This window comes from Peromyscus eremicus, chromosome 5, assembly GCF_949786415.1.
Source record: "Peromyscus eremicus chromosome 5, PerEre_H2_v1, whole genome shotgun sequence".
Lineage (NCBI taxonomy): Eukaryota > Metazoa > Chordata > Mammalia > Rodentia > Cricetidae > Peromyscus > Peromyscus eremicus.
Genome location: NC_081420.1, coordinates 88,462,753 through 88,483,721, shown reverse-complemented (window position 1 = coordinate 88,483,721; position 20,969 = coordinate 88,462,753). Strand labels below are relative to the sequence as shown.

At 44.2% G+C, this 20,969-nt stretch overlaps 1 protein-coding gene across 2 annotated transcripts in view; it reads right to left on the bottom strand.

The window, feature by feature from the left end:
- The window catches only part of Mbtps1 (membrane bound transcription factor peptidase, site 1), a 44,885-nt gene extending 31,914 nt beyond the window's left edge, over positions 1-12,971 (bottom strand). For both annotated transcript variants that reach the window (XM_059263932.1, XM_059263933.1), the window contains exons 1-7: positions 12,488-12,971; positions 10,996-11,253; positions 6,781-6,984; positions 5,802-5,912; positions 5,356-5,465; positions 2,272-2,388; positions 1,536-1,603 (exon numbers count right to left, since the gene is read on the bottom strand). In XM_059263932.1, the coding sequence (XP_059119915.1) occupies positions 1,536-1,603; positions 2,272-2,388; positions 5,356-5,465; positions 5,802-5,912; positions 6,781-6,984; positions 10,996-11,253; positions 12,488-12,650 (1,031 nt within the window). In that variant the 5' untranslated portion in view covers positions 12,651-12,971. The remainder of the gene's footprint in view (positions 1-1,535; positions 1,604-2,271; positions 2,389-5,355; positions 5,466-5,801; positions 5,913-6,780; positions 6,985-10,995; positions 11,254-12,487) is intronic.
- Positions 12,972-20,969: the final 7,998 nt, after the last annotated feature.

Genomic DNA, 20,969 nt, shown 5'->3' with positions numbered 1-20,969 from the left:
TCCTCCAGACAGCCTGCCTTCCCTCAGCAAGAGCTCCAAGGACATCTCAGCCAAATGCAGTATGAACAAATGAATGTGTATATACAGGTGTACATACAACCAGTCTCTCTCCTTACTGCACATGACATGTAAAACACATTCCCCTGGCAACTTCTCTTTTCTCTGAGGTCACCTTATACCCCTGGTTCCAGTACTGAACTGCACCCATCCTGATTACTCTGTGACTGAGGGTGACAAGCATTCTACTCCAGAAGTGCGTCCAGAGACTGCTTATAAATGGCATCTGTAGAAGGTAAGCCAGAGCTACAGGGAGAGAACTGAGACCCCAGGTTTGTTTGTTTGTTTGGGCTTTTGAAAGAGGGTCTTTCTACACGGCCCTGGCTGTCCTGGATCTCACTATGTAGACCAGGCTGTCCTCAAACTAGCAGAGATCCACCAGCCTGGGATTAAAAGTATGTGCCACCACACCCAGTAGGCTGAACTTTTCAGTGGGAAGTGTTTCATGCCTTACACTGCTTTAATTTCCAAAAACTGGCATAAGGCACACCTTGACTTGTCTTCTGCTGCTCTCCTCACTGACCCTGTCAGCCCCAAAAGCACCATCTATGAATGCATCAGGCACCTAGCACATGAGTCTCACTGTGTTTACACCGGCTCTTTTGGGACAGGCAGACATTCATCCATTTAATCACTGTGCTATACACAGTGAGTCTCAAAAAATACTCAGAACACACTTGTCTCTAACAAACCCACTATTCTAATTACTGTCTTGTTTTCTTTGAAATAGGGTCTCATGTAGTCCAGGTTGAACTTGAACTCCTGATCTTCCTGTTTCCAAAATCTCCCAAGCACTGGGATTACAGGTATATGATATCATGCCCAGCTTCCTGGTTAACTTTTGTTTGTGTGTGGGGCATACACACATTTTGGTATATGTGGACACATATGTGGATACACATGCTCACATGTGTTGGCAGAGGTGAGGGCAACACTGAGGGTCTTTCCCCATTGTCCTCTAACTTATTTTCTGAAGCCGCGTCTCTCACTGAACCAAAGCTCGTCAACTGGTTAGACTAGCTGACACGCAAGCCCCAAGGATCATCCTCTGTTCATTCCTAACCTAGTGCTGGGGTCACAGGTACATGCAGCCACAGCTGGCTTTTTATGTGAGTGCTGGGAATCCAAATTCAGTTCCTCATGCTGGCATGGCAAACATTTTGTGAACTAAGCCATCTCCCAAGATCCGTTCTACTTTGGAGGGAGGGAAAGGACAGAATAAACTTTCAGGTCTCTAAACTATAGCTAAGTTTTTTCTTTTAAATTAATATAAAAAAGACTGCCTTCTACTTACAATTGTTGAAGCAGGTGGTAAGGACTTGGGGTCATTATGCATTCCATTTTTTTAAATTAAAAACCTAACAACAAATTTTAGATAGATATAAACAAGAGCACATACAAAGACACAAGGACTGAAGACACAATTTCAGTTACTTCAGGGGAATAAGAATCCCTCAAGTTATCCTGGGATTACTTACCCATAAAGAGGTCCATCATTGCCGATAGCAGAAACCATGATTACATTGTTAGCTGTTAATTCCCACACCTACAAAATAACCAAGCATTTCGTTAATAAATGCTACTACCAATAGGTCACTGTCCCACAAACTGTGGAACTTCTCCAAGTATGCCCAAGAAAACAGTCCCCTCTAAGGCAGTGGTAGGCCCTGTGGGATGGGCACATGGGATAAGGTTTGAGGACAACCCAATGAACCTGGGGCTGGACAATGCATAGCACATTGGCCCAGTGGCCAGGCTCAGGAAAACAGAGTGCAGGTTTAAAAGAAAGGCATCAAGACACCAGGGAGGCTGGGCTGGAGAGATGGCTCAGAGGTTAAGAACACTGGCTGTTCTTCCAGAGGTTCTGAGTTCAATTCCCAGCAACCACGTGATGGCTCACAGCCATCAATAATGAGATCTGGTGCCCTCTCCTGGCATGCAGGCATACATGGAGGCAGAATGTTGTATATATAACAAATAAATCAATCAATCTCTTAAAAAAAAAAAAAGCCAGGGAGGCAGCAATGCTCCTTAAAAATACCTGCTCCCAGGCCTCTAGCTCACTGGGTTGTGACATGCAAGCTTCTGACGTTCATGTCATTAACCCTGTTTCACAAAGCTGTCATTACCTCAGCAGAAATGACATACACTTCAGGTACAAAAGCACAGGCGCTGTCACCCAACATACAGCCCTTGCACAGTGACTTGACCAACCTTGTCAACAAAGGGATGATCCATGAAGTCAGGCCCGCCGATGCTAAGGTTTAGAACGTCAATCTTCTTTAGGATGGCATAGTTGAAGGCGTCCAAAAACCAAGATGTGTAAGACACCTGGTTAAATCGAAACAGTCCTCTGAGGGCCTCAGCAGAAGTGTAAAGAGCTGTGACAGCTCTGGTTTCTAAGGACAAGCACATTCTTCAAAGGATGGGGACAAATCCCAAGTAAAAATGCTTTAGAATGTAAACATTACACCCACAAACTAAGTCCTTGAACTAGACCCAAAGAGGAGGACTGTGCTATATGCTGTGTCTCTCCTCAGGGGGCAACAGGCAACTGTCTACCTCATAGCATGCCTTCTAGGACCAATCTGAGCTTCTAACTGCCTCATAACAGGACCCATTCTAAGACACTGCTGTCATGTTAAGCATTTCTACAGTTTAAGGCATCTGTCTAACACCCCTCAGTCCTAGAAAGACTGAAGGACAAACAGGAGCAACCACAGTCACTTCACAGTATCATGTCACCAGTGTTCAGCACCCTCTACTTTCCTTATGTAAACTACACTGCTTTTTGAAATACTACTTCTGTTTTTTGATTGTTTGTTTTTCACACACAAGCTAAGCCAGGCATAGTGGCTCACAGCTGTAATCCAGGCACTTAAGAAGACTGCTGTGAGTCTGAGGCCAGCCTGGGCTACACAGTGAGTTCCAGACTAGTCTGGAACTACAGAGTAAGACCCTGTCTCAAAAGCAAAAATAAAAAAACCAAACAACAACAAAAACACAAAACAAAGTTCATAGTGGGCAGAGTAGTACAGTAAGGACAAGTATTTTGAAAGGCTTTCTAAAAAAGCTAAACTGCATGCTGATATGCAAAAGAAATCCTAAGAGGCAGCATAGGCAGCAAAGAACTATGGGGAGTGAGCTGAAAGCCACTGGAAGGAACAGGTAGGTGTCATCACTGTGCTTCTTTTTGATGTGCTGGAGCTCAAAAATAAAATTTAAAAATAAGGGCTGGGGGGGTGGGGGTGGGGCAGTAGGCAGTACGAGAGATGGCTTAGAGGTTAAGAGCACTGGCTGCTCTTCCAGAGGTCTCAAGTTCAATTCCCAGCAACCACATGGTGGCTCACAACCATTTATAATGAGATCTGGAACCCTCTTCTGGCATACAGGCATACATGCAGTCAGAACACTATATAGATAATAAACAAATAAATCTTTAAAAAAAATAAATAAATAAGGGCTGGAGAGATGGTTCTGAGTAGTGACCATTAGTGTCAACTGTAAATTTGAAGAATCTAGAAACAACTATGGCCATGCCTGGGGTAGGGGTTATCTTGATTATATTAATTCACATGGGAAGACCCATTTTAATTGTGTGTGGGTCCACAGGGCAGAGCACTCAGGGAAAAAACAAAGAGCACTAGTCTGCATTCATTGCTCTTCTGCTTTGTGATTATGGATCCTTGTGATCAGCTGCCTCAAAGTTCCTGCCACCCAGATTCCTGATCATGATGAACAAAACCTTGAACTGTGAGCTAGAATCAATTCTTTTTCCATTAAGTTGCTTTTGACAGAGTATTTTGTCACAGCAACAGGAAAAAAAATTAAGAGGGTCAAGCACTTGCTATGCAAACATGAATGAGTTTGATGCACACATAAAAATCTGGATGTGGTAGTGCATGCTTAAAATCTCACAACTGGGTAGGCAGATCCCTGGGGCCTTTTTGCCACCCAGACTAGCCTAATTGACAAGTTCCAGTTATCTGAACATGGGCCTACATGTTTAAACTGGATCCTATAGCCTGAATCAGGTCAGGCCTCCCTGCAACTCTCTCTAGAACAAAGTTAAGCAATCTATGCTGTGACTTGACAGCTCTCAATTTATGGTACCAAGCTCTTTGTTTTGTATGCTACAGTGAACTAAATCACATGATATGAAACTTACTGCCAGCTTGATAATTTCTTTGTTCTTGGGATGTGCTAATTATGGGAGTGCTTAAAAGGCTGCTTTCTAAGGAGGCTCCTCTGGCCTCCACCCCACCCCTAGTAGTGATCTCCCCCTCTTCCCTCATCTTAGTCTCTTAACAACATTGCTCTGCAGGCCTTAAAGGAAAGAATCTCTTTCCTTCTAAGGTCTCATAATGCTTAGATCTCTATAAACTATACTGTTTCTGTCTAATGCTCTCTCTCCCACAAGGCCCTTTCTCCTAATGAATGGCATCTTATGAAGGGACTGTGTTTCAGTCCCTTCCTGGACCAACTGCTACTGCTCTTCTCTCTCTTTATTTAGTACCAATGAGAAATTCTGTCTCAAGAAACAAGGAGAAGTCGGGTGTGGTGATGCATGCACTCAGGAGGCTGAGACAGGAGAATCTCTATGAGTTCATGAGTTTGAGACCAGCCTGGTCTACATAATAAGCTTCAGGCCAGCCAAGGAAAGACAGTGAGACCCTGTCAAAAACAAAACAAAATAAAACAAAAAACAAGGTGGATGGTGTTCAGGCTGACAGATAGCCTCCACACACAAACACACATAAATGAGTATCACAAATAAAACACACACACACACACACACACACACACACACACACACACACACACAGTAGCCTCTTCCTGTTTCCAGATGAAATGAGTAAATAAAGCTGTAAACCTTAGGTGCTGGGATACTAGGATACAGAGGTCAGCAACATAGTCCCCCTTCTCCAACAGTGGGAACTAAATGGTGGTGGGGGGTGGGGGTGGGGGAGTATGTAAGCCATGAACATGCCATTAGTCCATCATGGAAGACCTAGACAGTAGCCCGAGTGTCCAGGCAAGCCTGATTGTGAAAGACAAACAGATCAAGGAACTACATTAGCCTTGGAGGAAGGTCAGTCATCAGGACTGGGGAAGGCTGATGAATGCAGTGTTGGGGGAAGGACACACAGAAGACAGGACATGTGAGGCACTGAGGCACACATGACAATGAGGAAGGCTGTTACTGCAGTGTGCCATTTGTAGTGGCTGTACAACAGTGCTTTATGTCATACCTCAGCTCTGACCACTCACATGTTTCAAGGCCCCTCAAGCACCTACCTGATTGTTGGTAAAGACCCTGAAGATGTGCAGCTCTGCATCTGGGGCAAATCCCTGGCACTCCCTCATGCTGGCAATCACACCGGCGACAAATGTGCCATGGCCCAGCCCTGCAGCCACAAAAAAGAAATCCCATGAGACAGCTGAGGATGCACAATGAAGTAGAACACTCCAAACCAACGACCACGCCCTCCTGGTCTTGGAGACACGAGCAGCCTCTGCCCCTCACACTCCTGACACCACTGTTCCTGCTCTCCTTTGTGGGCAACTCCACAGGTAACCTTTCTCAGCATGTACCTCCTCCTCTCCCAGCCTCTACTTCCCCACATCATCTGAGAGGCTCAGCAAAGCTTCTTAGTACTTGGGCTTGTCTGTGCAACCACAGGGTAATTCACAAGTACTGCTTCCAGACCCAAGAGCCTTGCCTTCATCTGACTGGGACCTACCATCATCCAGGGTCCGCTCATTGGTCCAGTTGGTTCTCTCCTTCACATTCTTGAAGTGTGGATGCTTCTCACTGAGCCCAGTATCAAAAACAGCAACCCTGACATTAGCACCTTATCCCAAAAAGAGGAAACAGCAAACAATCATATTGGGAGAAATAATCTTTCTTGATTTTTACCCACAAAACACCGTTCCTTTGAAGGAGCCACAGAAACAGGAAATCAAGGGCAGGTCCCTGGGATAGGACACAGTTCACAGGTTAAGTTCACACACTAGTGAAGACAGAGCTGTTTTGCTCTCCTCGTCAGCAAAGGAAAGGGACTCTCACTGATTCTGAGTTTCATCGTGTAAGACACGGTGTTTCCTGATTCAAGTGGCCAGCTAGTGGGATGATCCCTCAGTTGCTCCACAGTTACAATTAGTAAATATGACTAACTGTCCAAATCCAGGTGTCCATCTTTGAATGCTAACACCTTCCTAGAAAAATGCAGCTTTGCAGATGCGATGTGGTACTGCAGCACATGATGACAGCCACGGGCTGTGAGTTCTGCTGTTTTGTGCAGTATCAACAGGAAAGAAATGTTCAAGCCCAAGGTCCTGCATTCCATTCCCAGGTCCCACATAGTAGGAGAGAAGAGACACCTATAAGTCAACCTCTGACCTTAACATGCACACCATGGCATATATTCACACACACATGTACATATAAACTCGTGTACATGTGCACACACACACACACACACACACACACGCATTCCTATACATACATACACATGTACTTGTGTTCAAGCACATACACACAAATTTTTAGATGTGAAACAGATGCTGGGCTTAAGAGACAAATACCAGGAAAGTTCACTGTACCCAGCTCATACACGGTAAGAAGGATAGAAGTATATGTTGGCAGAGCTGTGGCAGGACAACCCAGCAAACTGCCTCCCTGGATGCTGACTGTCCAAGTCCCTGGTCTGCAGTACACACCTGTGTATCCCATCTGCCACAGCACATCTGCCTGCAATGTCTGGGCAACCTGCCGAGGAATGGCTCTCAGCAATCGCCGACTTGAATGTCTTCCTGTGGCATGCCAGAATCCAGAGCCCAGGGAGAGGCTGGCTCTTCTCAGTGGTCGTGATGACTGCCACTTCTGACTCCACCGGGTTTCATTACATGGCACAATGGGGTCAGCTGGAGTCAAGGAAGAGCATGATCAGAGACCACGAGGATAAGTGCACACACTGTGCTCTAAGGCAAGGCCACCCTGAACTCATGTTTCAGGACTTTCCTCAAGGCAATCACAACTATGGAACAGTATTTAGTTGCTATATTATACCCAAATGACTTACAATTCTGTAACCAAGGGAAGGCAGTGACTTTTACGGAAGTCCTGCTGGACAACGTAAGCCCAGCACTAGCAAGACTGAAACAGGAGGGTCACGAGTTTAAAGCCACCTAGGCTATACTGCAAAACTCTGACTCAAATAAATAAACCTTTTGTGACACTGAAACACTAAAGATAAAAATCATTCTCACCAGTGGCCTGCCCTCAAGAGGCCAGAAAAGAAGGGAAATGACTCAAGAGCTGGCCATTGGAGGATCAGCAGGTTTTAAAGGAAAAAGCTGCTTTACCTCACTGAACATACCTCTGGCCAGACTTTAGCAGGGACTTTAAGCTATGTACTGCCCAAAACTCAGAGATTTTCTTACCTTTTCTAGTTTCCTCTTTCAAGAACTGAAAGAACCAGGAGGGCGAGAGTAGGGTCTGAGGCAAGAGAATACTCTGGACCTATTTTGTGTACTTTTGCTAAGATCTGTCAAATTGTACACTTAAATGATGAATTTTAATACCTGAAAAATCCCTTCATTAAAAAATAATTAAAGGAAATAAAAGTAAAAGTAAAATATTATTATGAGTTTTCATTTTACCTCTCAAAGTCTATGTTATAATAAAAAACAATGATATTTTAAAAACAATTTCATTTATTAGTGTGAGGGGGCACATATAACTTTGAGTCAGTTCTTTCCTTCTACCTTTACATGGGTCCCAGGAATTGAACACAGACTGTCAGACTTACACAGCAAGCACCTTTACCCCCTGAGCCGCCCTGCTAGCCCTCAAATCAGTTTTAAGAACAAGCCTGTACTACTCCTACTGTACTAGCTCTAAAGCATACGACTCTCATTGTTCTCAAGGCTTTCAGGCTATACCCATGGAAAGTTGGGACATGGAAAAAAAAAAAAGGCTGTTAACTCCATGAAGCAACTGTCTAAAATGACAGTCCAATTCACATTTATCTGCACTGAGTTTCCCAGGTGACGCTAGTCTTTCAGTCAACAGCAGGGACAATCCCAGAGATACTGTGTAAGAACATTTAGATGATGGGAACAGTCTGCTCTGCTTGACCTTAAACAGAACAGAGCACTCAAATAAATAAATAAATAAAATAGTGAGGGATACAGACCATGTCATATGACTAACCACTGAAAGAACTGGGAATCACTGGCTTGGACAGAAGAAACTGATAAAAAGAACAGCAAGACCTCTGCAAATAACAGAGATGATGTCTCGTCAGGGTGACTATTGCTGTGATGAAACACCATGACCAAGCAACTTGAGGAAGAAAGGGTTTATTTCAGCTTACACTTCAGCTAACAATCCATCACCAAGGGGAGTCAGGACAGAAACTCAAAGAGGCAGAAACCTGGAGGCAGGTACTGATGCCGAGGCCATGGAGGGGTGCTGCTTATTGGTTTGCTCAGCCTGCTTTGTTATAGTTACCAGCTCAGGGGTGGCACCACCCACAATGGGCTGGAATCTCCCACATCCGTTACTCAATAAGAAAATGCTCCACAGGTTTGCCTGCAGTCTGATCTTATGGAGGCATTTCCTTAATTGAGGTTCCCTCCTCTCAGCTGACTTTAGCTTGTGTCAAGTTGACATAAAACTAGCCAGCACAAGTGGACATCTTCATGATGTCATTAATATCTCATATGAAAAGATGTTAGCTTTGTCTTAGGGCCAGTGGAGGGAACCCAATGGGATCCAAAGCAAGACAGATTTCAGCCAAACATCAACATCAAGCAAAACCTGAGCTCCAGTGCTACCACATGCTATGAGCACACTGCTAAGCACTGCACTCTGGCACTATTTCACTTCCTCCTCTGAGAACCAGTGAAGTGATGGTCAGTACCTCTCTATGTTAGGAGAGAAAATGAAGCTTCTAGTGAAAAGGAGCTTCATGCTCAAGGTTGTAGCTAGTCACAACACAGTACAGACACTGCAGAAAGGAACCCCATAAGAATGGCCTAGGCATCATGGCTAGAATCAGGCAACTCTAAGTTTCCAAAAACATTCTAGAGTTCTCAAAGGTGAAATGGACCAAAATGAACAGGACGCTGAATAAAATGACAGTGTATGCACCTGGGTAATTGTACCAAGTTTGATCTGGTTTTCCTGAGTCAAATGTTTGGGCACTGCTGCTCTTTAAGGAGAAAAAGATACAAGACATCTGGGATAACAGGCTAGGCCCTTAAGAAATCAGACCCAAAGTCTGCAACTGACTCAAAATCCTGGTCTGCTTCACTGCAGAGGTCAGCTTTTCCAAAGACAGCACAACCTCAGAGGCTCTGGAGCCTAGTATATAACAGACAAAGCAGTGAGAATAAAATGTTCTTTATTTAGCCTGCCCAATAAAACAAACAACAGGGCTGGAACTGGAGCTCAGTTGGTAGAATACCTGTCTAGCACTCAGAAGGCTCCAAGTTTTGTTGGTAGCACCACTTAAAACTGGGTGGGATGGTGAGGGCCTGTAATCCCCACACTTCAAAGGTGGAAACAAAAGGATCAGAAGTTTAAGGTCACCCTGGACTACACAGTAAGTTCTGGGTCAGCCTTGGCAGTGGTGGTGCACGTCTTTAATCCCAGCACTTGGGAGGCAGAACTAGGAGGATCTCTGTGAGTTCAAGGCCAGCCTGGGCTACAGCGCGAGATCCAGGACAGGCACCAAAACTACACAGAGAAACCCTGTCTTAAAAAACCAAAAAAAAAAAAAAAAAGGAAAGAAGGACAAAAGAAATGATAGCAAATTATTAAAGTTAGCAGTGTGCTAACCTGGTTTGATGAATAGAAAAAATGTTCCCCTGGTGGCACCAGGTCCTCTATAATACAGAAAACACTACATTAAGTTTGTAGTTTGTTACTTGGGGATGGATTCTACCTCCAAAAGCCCAACTGTAGCAAAACTAGGCCCAAGAAAATGAGAGCCAGACTCCACAGGCTCACACCAGTGCCCATAGATTACAAGGGTGTGCTGCAACATCCACCTCTGGTCCTGGTCAGGGAGCTCAGAGGGAAACAAAACAAAGCCCAAAACAAAGCAAGAGGGCTGTAAAGATGAAAACATGCACTCAAAAGGAGCAAAACCTAAGTACAGAGGAGACCCAAAGACAAGGTCTACACAAGAGTGTGGTGGCATACCTCTACAATTCCAGCATTTGCAAAGAGGAGGCAAGAAAACTGTCTCAGTTCCAGCCTGGTTACAGAGCAAGATTGGTTTGGGGTTTTGCTGTTTGGGTTGTTTTTTTGTTTTTTTGTTTTTCGAGACAGGTTCCCCTGTGTAGTCTTGGCTGTTCTGGAATTCACTACATAGATCAGGCTGGCCAAACTCACAGAGATCCACCTGCCTCTGCCTCCTGAGTATTGGGATTAAAGGCGTGTACCACCAGCACCTGGCATTTTAAAAAAAAAAAGCCCAGACTTTCCACTCAACACACAAAGGCTGGTAGACTGAAAGTCAGAAGAGTCCCAGATGAACACAGAAACCAGCTTCCACAGAGATACAGGTCACCACCACGGTCCACTACAGACCCTCAGTGTTCCTCCCAAGACAGCATGAAGCCGCTTTTCTCAAGAAAATGCTGTCCACTGGGGATGGCAGTGCATGCCTGCAATCACAGCACTTTGGAGGTGGAGACATGAACACAGGGAAGGTCAGGTGTTCAAGGTCAGCCTCGGCTTCAGGAATTTGAAGCCTGAGCTACAGAAAACACTGTCTCAGAAAACAAAACAAGGAAATTGCCTGTCAGGACAACATTCTCCACTGGAGAACTGTGAAAAAGGACACAGGTGTCTCCAAATCAGCTTTAGCGACTCTGTGGTGAAAGCCAAGCAGTGGTGTGGCCTGTGCTCACCATACTTACACTCAGCAAACTTCAGGGAACGAAAGACTTTCCGCTGAGGTGTCACCCGCTTGATGTTTGGATGATCCTCAAGTGTGAGCAGCCCAGCCTTCTGCTTCTCTTTGATCTGAATCACCTCAAAATCACTAGGGTAGTCACTGGATGGGTTGTTCCGAGGTATAATTCTCCAGTTGTCCACTTCACTGCTTTTCAGAGCACTTGAAATAAATGAGTTTCTAGCTTTGGCTGTGAAGTATCCGTTGAAAGCCACAATATATTCTGAAATCAATGGCCACAGTAAAGTAAGTACTTACATACATAACATAGAGTATACCTAATTTGAATCTTCATTGGCAAAAGAACAATGTACCTCAAAAGCCCAGAGCAAAATAAGAATAAGCAGAAAAATAAGTGTAAAATGCCGTAGGCACCCAGATAGTGGTGGCAATCATCTTTAATTCCAGCACTCGGGAGGCAGAGACAGACAGATCTGAGTTCGAGGCCAGCCTGGTCTACAAAGTGAGTTCCAGGACAGCCACCAGGGCTACAGAGAGAAACCCAGTCTCAAAAAGCAAAAACAAAAAAATCTCTAGGCAGCAGTATTCAGAGTTCTGGGTAAAGCTGACTTACATGAATCTTAATCACACAAAATATACAGTTCAAACCCAGACACCTATGTATTTTTTAAAATGTAAGTATGGGTCTAACGAGATGGCTCAGTAGTTAAGCTCTTGCAGAGGACTTGGCTTCAGTTTCCAGTACCCAAGTTAGGCAGCTCACAACCACCTATAACTCTAGCTCCAAGGGATCTGATACCTCTAGCCTCCATAGGCACCTATACACGTGTATATATCCACATACATATATAATCAAAATACATCTTAAAAAATATAAACGGGGGGGGGGGGTTGGAGAGATAGCTCAGTGGTTAAGAGTGCTTACTGCTCTTAGAGAGGACCCTGGGTTCAGTTCCCATGACCCACACAGTCGCTCACAACCATCTGTAACTCCAGTTCCACAGGATCTGAAACTCTCTTCTGGCTTCCACAAGTGCCAAGCACGCATGTGGTCCACAGACACATATGCAGGCAAAACATTCATCCACATAAAATGTTTGTAAATTGAAAACAAAATAAAACCCCCTATCTACAGAAATCTGACTACAGTAAAGAAAGGTAGTTCTCCAACAGAGACAAGAGTTCAGGGAATGTGTGCGGCTGTTTGTTCTACAGAAAGTGAAGATAAAGATCAGATTGAGTCACATATTTCCTGCTCAGCCCTTCGCCTGGGGCTTGACTTCCAAAGTGATGCTCAGCACCTACATCAGCATCCTCCCAGCTGTTGTACACAGTCAGTTCTACTCCATTACTTAACACCTTAAGCAAACGTTAATGCCTACATGGTATGCACTCATTCCATTTGAAATTTACCACAGAAGTGGAACGGAAGCTAATATTTATATTAAGTTTGAAAACAAAGATGGGAGGGCCCAACACTGAAGACAGTTCATTACCATATTCCACCACAGTTGAGGAGAATTCCACCTTCAAAGTCAGGTGGGAACAGCTGGGGCATGGGGCCTTTTCAAAAGCTTTCTTCCCCAGCCTGTCACCCAGATGCTTCTTCCCACAGAGCAAAACCACCAGCAGAAGAAGCCAGATGTTGATGAGCTTCATGGTCCTAAGTGAATATGGTCATAAAATTGCATAAATTCAAATCACACTAGGTTCTTCCTTGATCAGAAGTGAATTTCTGTTTTGGCTAAAAGCTGCAACCTTACTGATGAGCCATCCTACAGACTTGTCCAACGTAAAGAAAACCTCAGTCCCATGGTCACCCACAGCTTGGCCCAAAAAGAGGCTTTCATTTCTTTCTCCGCTTCTTCTCCATCTTGGACAGGGGCTTCTCTCATTAGGGCAGAGTCGACTGAGTCCTAAACTCCATTTGCACACAGACCCAAATCTAGCGGGGACGCCCATGCAACCACTCTGTGAGCCGACCTGAAATAAAAACAGCACACAGAGACATCAGAAGCATCCCGATCAAGCCAGATATGACAGTAACAGCTGTAATCTAAGTGGAAGGATCAGACACCCAGTCACAAAACAGACCAATGAGAATATAACACAAAGTCCCTGCTCTTGTTTAGATTTACTTACACCTCACTGCTTTCCTGGAAACATTTCAAGACTTTACTTCATGAAGTAAAGGGAGAACAAGTGAGGAAAATGAAGAGACTAAGGACAACAGCTAAGCAGAGGGGCACGAAGCAGGCCAGCCTCCATCCCTGCAGCTAGACAGGAAAAAGAAAAGCCATCCCTCCCGTGCCACCCTCACTTCTGCTTCAGACTGTGCTTCCTGACATGGGTAGCTCTCCACAGGCCAGGGCATGGGGCCAATCAGCATCTACAATTTTTCAGTCAAAAGCATAGTTATAGGACCTTATTTTCTGCTGTAAATTATACCTAAGTACTAACTATTATCTAGCCAAGTCATTTTAATAGGTTCTTTAAGAGACACTGCTTAAATGTACTCATATTTTAAAATATTTTCTGCCAATTTTATGAAAAGGGTACAGACGTTTTCTGCAGCCATTAACTTTATTTTACCTGAAACGTCAAACTTAAATTAAAACAGTTTAATCTATTATAAAATCAGACTAGCCCTTTACTGGAAGTGGAATAGAGAACAGTTTGTGAAGCAAGCTATTTCTAAAGAAAGTATTATATTTGAGTATAAAATTTCTCTTAGGCTCATCTCTCTCTCTCAAAATATTTAAAGTATAGGAGGAACAGCTGTTCTTCACAACAGTGGCAGCAAGAGCTGAGTGCCACAGCATGACCAGCGAATGCAGCTCACCATCACATCTGAGGGGAACAATCCAGCCAGGGAAGGGGGCATGGAACAAGTCAGGCCCTTGTATTGTCATGAAAGAAGAGGGAAAACAAAACAAAACAACAACAAAAAAAACCAGACACCATAAACCAAGATGAGTCGGTTAAATTCATCCTTCTGGAAGAAACTCGTCCTTCAGAGTAATAAAGAGGTTTTGGTTTCAGCAACTGCCTGTTGGTCCTTCTAAAACAGGAAGGGGATGAAACAGGACTGAGGGAGAAGGACCTAAACAGCTGCTTAAACTTCACCAGTAGGACCTTTACTGCTGCACCACCCAACAGTCTGCAAAACCAGCCAGTCTAGAACCCACACCAGAGACTGGGGCTGCTGGGATGTACTCAGAGGAGAAATAACGATGTCTATCTCAATAGAAGGACAGTGAGAATGTCAACCACAAGAGCAAAAAAGTAAAGCAAAGACCCCCTAGAAAGACCAAAGGTCAGTTAAGCCACCTTACACACTCTGCAGAAGCCAGAAGCCCTATCAGGGCTATCAGGGAACTGAGTCTCAGAACAGCCCTGGTCAAAGAATATACAGCCAGTCACTGAAGTAATATAATAGTTCTAATGCTGTAGTAAGTGTGCACTTTACAAAAGGGGCTGGAGAGTTGCTCAGTGGTTAGAGCACTGGCTGCTCTTCCAGGGGACATGGGTTCGATTCCCAATACCCACATGGCAGTTTACAACCATCTGTCACTCCAGTTCCAAGGGATCCAAGGCCCTCTTGACTGGCCTCCCTGAGCACTGCATATACATGGTGCATAGACACACATGAAGGCAAAGCACCTATACACATAAAATTTTAAAAATTAAAAAAAAAGTTAACAAAAATAATCTCTTAAATCCTTCTGCCTTAAGAGAAAGAAGCTATAAGCTAGTGTAGATATATATAATGTGAAAGTTAGTGAGCAATACTTGTGAGAGCATCACAGGCCTTACTGCAATAAATCACTTTTAACGATGTCCTTGATAACTCTCTCACAGGTAGACAGTCAATTTCTATTATAATGTATTCTATGTAGAAGAGAGAGTTGATGTTTACAAATTAGGCAGGGGCCTGATTCTCTCAAAACAAAGAAATGGAAAGGAACGAAATTAAGTTTTTGAAAAGAAAATAACCAGCCAAGCTTTGTGGCACAAGCATTTAATCCCAGCACTTGGGAAGCAGAGGCAGGAGACTGAATTTGAAGCTAGCATGATCTACAGAGCTAGTTCCTGGACAGCTAGGACTACACAGAGAAACTCATAAGGTAGTCAACTCTACTCCAGTCAGTTCTGGGAAATAGGATAGACACACACAGACACACACACACACACACACACACACACACACACACCCAACATCACAGCACACTCTGCCTTTATTACTCACTATGCCATGCCATTTTATAGAATGCTTACCCAGTAAAATACTGCCAGGTGTTGGGGGAGGGAGGGGAGAGACAGAGACAGAGACAGAAACAGAAACAGAGCGAGAGCGAGAGCAAGCATGTGAGCAGGTCAGGGACACTGCTGTATGTGTGAGGAAGCAAAGGAGGGCAACCCCAACCAGCCACCAGGCCAAAGGCAGGAAAGGAAGGTATCAGAGTAGAGGTCACCTAAACTGAGACAGAGTCCCTTTAGGAGTGACAAAAGGAAGCTTTTAGTTGCACAGAAGCTGAGCTGGGGAGAGCTACATAAAGGCACTATGGAGGGAAAGTAGTGCATCCAGGGACAAGAACACAGAATATGCACAAGAACCCTTGGGCATCCTGTCTAAGGAGGAAGGGGATTGGTGCAGGACACTCCAGAATGCAGACATCAGCAGCCAAGAGGAGTGAGCATACAGAACCAGAGAACAAGGCTGCCGAGCAACTGCTCAGAGCTCTGCACTGTACAGGCAGGAGGGTCAGAGTACTGGATATGGCAGAAACCTCTGACCTCACAGAGCTTATCTTCCAGTGTGGGGATGCAAATAAGAAATAAGTAAATGCAGCTTAGCTGACGGTAAGTACTGTGCTTGGAAAGCAGAGAAAGGAAGGAAACAGGACAGTTAAGAGGGATGCATCGCCAACTTGAGTGCCACAGAGGCCCAGAGAAGGGACCTTTAAGTGGACACCTAAAGGAAGTAGTTTGGAGTGAATAGCAAAGGAAACAGGCCTGCATGGCTGAGCAGAATGCAGAAAGGGAAGGGAGGGGAGATGAAAGAACTGGGGACAGATCAGGGACAGCCCTGAACATCAGAGAGGACCTCGGTTCTTATTTCGAAAGGGAAGGGAAGACACAGCTGACCACTCAGGCTTCTAGGAGAAATGAATACAGGGGACAGGGGACCCAGTGGAAGATCATGGGTATAAATAACCCAGGGAGAGAAGATGCTGACTTGGACCTTAAGAATAAGAAGGTAGAGTCAAACTTTCCTGATGACCAGACGTGGGAGAGTGCAGGTGAGAAGTCAAAGTCATAGGGTAACTTTCGCCTCTGCGATGAAGACTAAATGGAAGCTGGCTGAGGGGACACCCACATGGAACTAAGTCGTGAACACCTCTGTTTAGGATGCGCATGGGGGGGGGGTGAGGGAGGAGGGAAGAGAGGGGATCTGTGATTGGTATGTAAAATGAATAAAAAATTTCTTAATAAAAAATTAATTAATTTAAAAAAAGGATGCTCATCAACACTGGGAGGCAAATCCTGGGCCACCCAGCACCTCTTCTTTGGGAAACAGGAGAGACCAAAAGAAAGCCAAAATCAGACTTCCATAAGACAAGTCTGGCCACTGGATGAGTCTACTGGCTTAGTTTCTAGAGAGAGAGGGAGATGGCTCAGCAGATAAGGCCACTTGCTGCCAAGCCTGACTACCTGAGTTCCATCCCTGGAACCTACGTAATAGAAGGCATGAACCAACTCCCACATACGTCCTCTCTGATCTCCACACTAGTACCCATCCATACACACAAAGTAACATGTTTTTAAAATGTTACTGATCTCTTCCAGAAAAAGGTCACACAAAGTGAACAAGTGGCCCCTGGTCTGACTGCACTCCACCAAGCCCCATCTACTCCAGAAACTTGCTCTCCACGCTCATAAGTGCTAGAAGGAAGTAAGGAAAGAAGGAAACCGCTTCAGGTACAAAGTCTCCTGGAATAAATGAACAAGCTGGAAATGACAGAAAACGACCCAGGTAACCTGTTTATTGTCCTCAAAGGTGAAAAGTCCAGGCTTTTAAAGACATTACTGTGATGGGATGGGCCTGTGGTGAAAAACTACAGAGCCTGAGGTTTCTACAGGTTCCCAATCCTGGAAGAAGGCTCAAATCAGTTTCCTTTATGGCTTCTAACTCATGACTTGACTGTTAGAAGATAGTGCCTGGGGCCTGGCACAGAAAGCCAACCATTTACCACTAACCCCTGCGTTCTTGGGCCTGTGTGTTCAGAAAGATCCTAACCCACAGACATGTCCAGTGGGGCTTTTAAAAAACAGACTGTACTTTGAGTGCTGGAACAGACCTATTCACCTGTATCAACAGCCCATGGTGTCCAAGCTACAACCCCAAGTCAGTAAACAAGAGCCACAAGACATGCTCACTAGCTAGTGGCAAGCAGGAGCACCACATTAGTTAGACAGGTATGTGTATACAGGCTCACACACAGGGAGAAAGAAAGCCACTAACTTGTCCTTCACTTTCTGAGTTAGTATGCTGAGGACAAGGGAACCACAGAGAACCAGTTAGGGCTGGAGTCAGGCAGGTAAGAAAGTGTGTGAGGAGAAGGCCACCAAAAAATAAGATGAATGAGCCATTCAGTATTGAGCGGCAATTGAAATGCTAGTAGGAACTCAAGGTTTTCAGATGTACTCACAGATTAGAAATAAACAAGTGCATATCTGAATACACACCCCATCCGCTAAGAGGACATAGCAGCAGTGCCTGCCACGTGTTGTACCCCCAAGAAGGAAGCCCACCTTGTGCCCAGATGGCTGAGTATCATTCTCCAGGGAAAGAAGCTGGGTTCCTTGAAGAACAGCTCAGGGCGGGTGGAGGGGGTGGGGGTGGGGTGGGACCAGATGAGATGACTATGGAACCCCTTGTGCCAGACAGTGAAGCAGTGATCACTGGGAGAATATGCCACCAGAAGCCAGGGTGGAGAGACTTTCCCTAGCAAAATCTGGGACAATCTCAGCCTCACAATATATAATGAGTAACAGATCATAACTCCTTGAAAATTAAATGGGAAAACAGTCTCCAACACAAATAAAGTGGAAGCTTAAGGAAAACTCTGCTGTTTACATAGTTTCAAATGCCGCCCACTAAAATACATATTTACAAAGGGGAAGAGTGACTTCATCTCATTATTCAAGCCAACCAGCCATAGACAAAGGGGCCCAGCCCGCCCCCTCTCCCAGCAGAGGCACTGAGAAGAGCCCTGCCTATTTCTGAGGCTACTTCCAAAGACTCAGAGCAATCAAATCATGAGGAGGCATTAGATGAACCCCAAGGGCCATTTGATGAGGCAACTTAACACTCACCAGTTGTATGTACAGTGATATCCAGAACATAGCCCTAGACAGTACTGACTAACATGAAATGGGGAGTGTAGCTGATCATGGGGATATACTGAAGTTCCAGCCCTCAACCTCCTGAATCTAAGAATATACAAATCCTTTACATAAAATAGCACATCACTTCTACAGAAGTGGAACTGTGCACATCTACCCACATACTTTAATTTATACCAGATTACTTATAATACCTAAAAAGACATAAATACTAAATGGTTCTGCCATATCGTTAAGGGAACAAAGCATGCTCAGTACAGACATGTCCTAAATACTTTGGTTTTTAAAAAGACTTCTTTTATCTTATGTGCATGTACATGTGTACTATGAGCATGCAATGCCCACGGAGGCCAGAAGAGGGCGTGGGAATTGTGAGCTGCCATGTAGGAGCTGGGAACAGAACCCAGGCTCCTTGTAAGTGCTGTTAACCAACTAGTCATCTCTCCAACATCCCAAATAACTTCAATCAGCAATTGTCTAAATATGTGAATGTGGGACTGGGACACTCTACCTCCCACTCCACAAAGCTGATATGTTTTCTGAAAGGCTTCAGTCAAAAGCATTCCATTCAAACTAGCTTTAGTATTTTTACCATCTACATTGCAAAAAAAACAAAAACAAAAAACAAACAAACACAAAAACCAAGTACCTTTTTTTTCTGAAAAGCTGAGGCACCTAGAATACAACTCATACTATTAATAATTCAACAAACCCAGTAAGTATTCTCATGTTATTAATGAATTTTTTTAAATCTCAAAACCATTTGTCAATATGCACTAAAACCCTTAAAACTGTACAGGAAAGATTCCTGACCAGGAACAAAAACTTAACACTCAATAAGCATTTCTTGGTGGCAAGTGAGATTCGAATTCACTGTCTTGAAATAACTCACATAACCGTCGTAACATCCTGTTATTTCCCCCACTTTGGGGTGAGAAAACTGATTCCTACAGGAGGGATGCCCTTGCTGCCCTACACCCTGTTGTTGAGTGGGAAAGGTGTCTGGGAACCCCAGTGTCTGGCTCACATTCTTCAGAGGGAAAAAGCCTACTGTTTTAAAAATGTCCCCTAGGAATTCAGTCCAACATGCATGAACCTGAAGCACACTATTTACATCCAAGGATCTACGGAGCAAGACTGTAATAGAGGGAAATTAGAGACTATCTAAGCATACAATAATAGGGACGGGGAACTGATTATGGTTTGCTTGTACTATAGAATGCCCTGCAGCAACTTTTCAAACTGTGTCTTGAGCCAGGGTGAATCATGGTCCCCCACAGATGTCCACATCCTAAGCCCCAGAAAGAGACGTGATGGTATACAGACAAAGACTCAGTTGGGAAAGGTATCCTCCACCCACCAGTCACTGTAAGATCTCTATTCAGCCAGGTGGGTGCTTCAGAGGTGGGAATGACAAAAGCCAGGGTTTGGGTTCTTGTTAGAAAGACATCAAGGAGCCAAGGAATATAGGTGGCTTCTATAAACAGAAGGAACCAGATTCTCTCCTGAGCCTCCAGAAAGAATCAGCTGTCAACATCTTGACTTTAGCCCTATGAGACTCATTTTGGACCTCTGCCCTATAGGATGGTAACACAGGAAGTGAGTGTCAGTTTGCGCTAGTGCTAGGAACAGGAGAATGTGCTAATGAAGTACTAAAGAAATCAGCTCGTGTACAGAAAGCACTAAATTCTGCCCCCACCCCCACTCCATTTTTGGAGACAGTCTCTCTACATAGCCCTGGCTGTCTTAGAACTTACTACGTAGACCCAGCTGGCCTCAAATTCAGAGATCCACCTGCCTCTACTTCCCAAGTGTCCACAAACTGACTTTTAAAATGCATCCATAGAGTTGGAGAGACAGCTTGGTGATTAAGAGTGCTTGCTATTCTTGCAGAGGACATAGGTTTGATTCCCAGCACCCACGTAATGGTTCACAAACAATCCAAACTCCAATTCAAGGGGATCAATCTTTCTCTTCTTACCTCTATGGACACTAGGCAAGCACATGGTGTACATACACACATTTAGGCAAAATAAAATAAAAGTTAACCTGAAAAGTGTTTTTAATACATCTATGTATACAGGAAAAAAAATTGAAAGATAACAAGATGGTAACAGTGCTTCTACCTCTAGCAGGATGACTTATCCTTTTCCATTTTATTACATTCTCTTCACAGTGTGGAAAGGGTTTTTATTATTTTTATAATTAGATAAGTCATATTATTTGTTATTTTTAATAAATCCTTTAAAATAAATTTTAAACAAGGAAGTTATATTTTCTGGTAAGACAGCAGCACAAAAACTCAACTGTGTGCCAGGCGTGATCTCTGCAAGTTTGAGACCAGCTGGTCTGCACAGTGAGTTCTAGGACAGCCAGAGATATATAATGTGACCCTGCAAAAATAAAAACAAAACAGAACAACAAAAATCAACCATGTCAGACTTACTTATTTTGATACAGTGATCTTAAACTAATTTTCTCCAAAAAGCTGTTCCCACAAAGCTGTCTACAATGGCCTTCCCAGCTAAGGGAGATCACTACTCCTTCCAGAAATTTCACAGGCATACC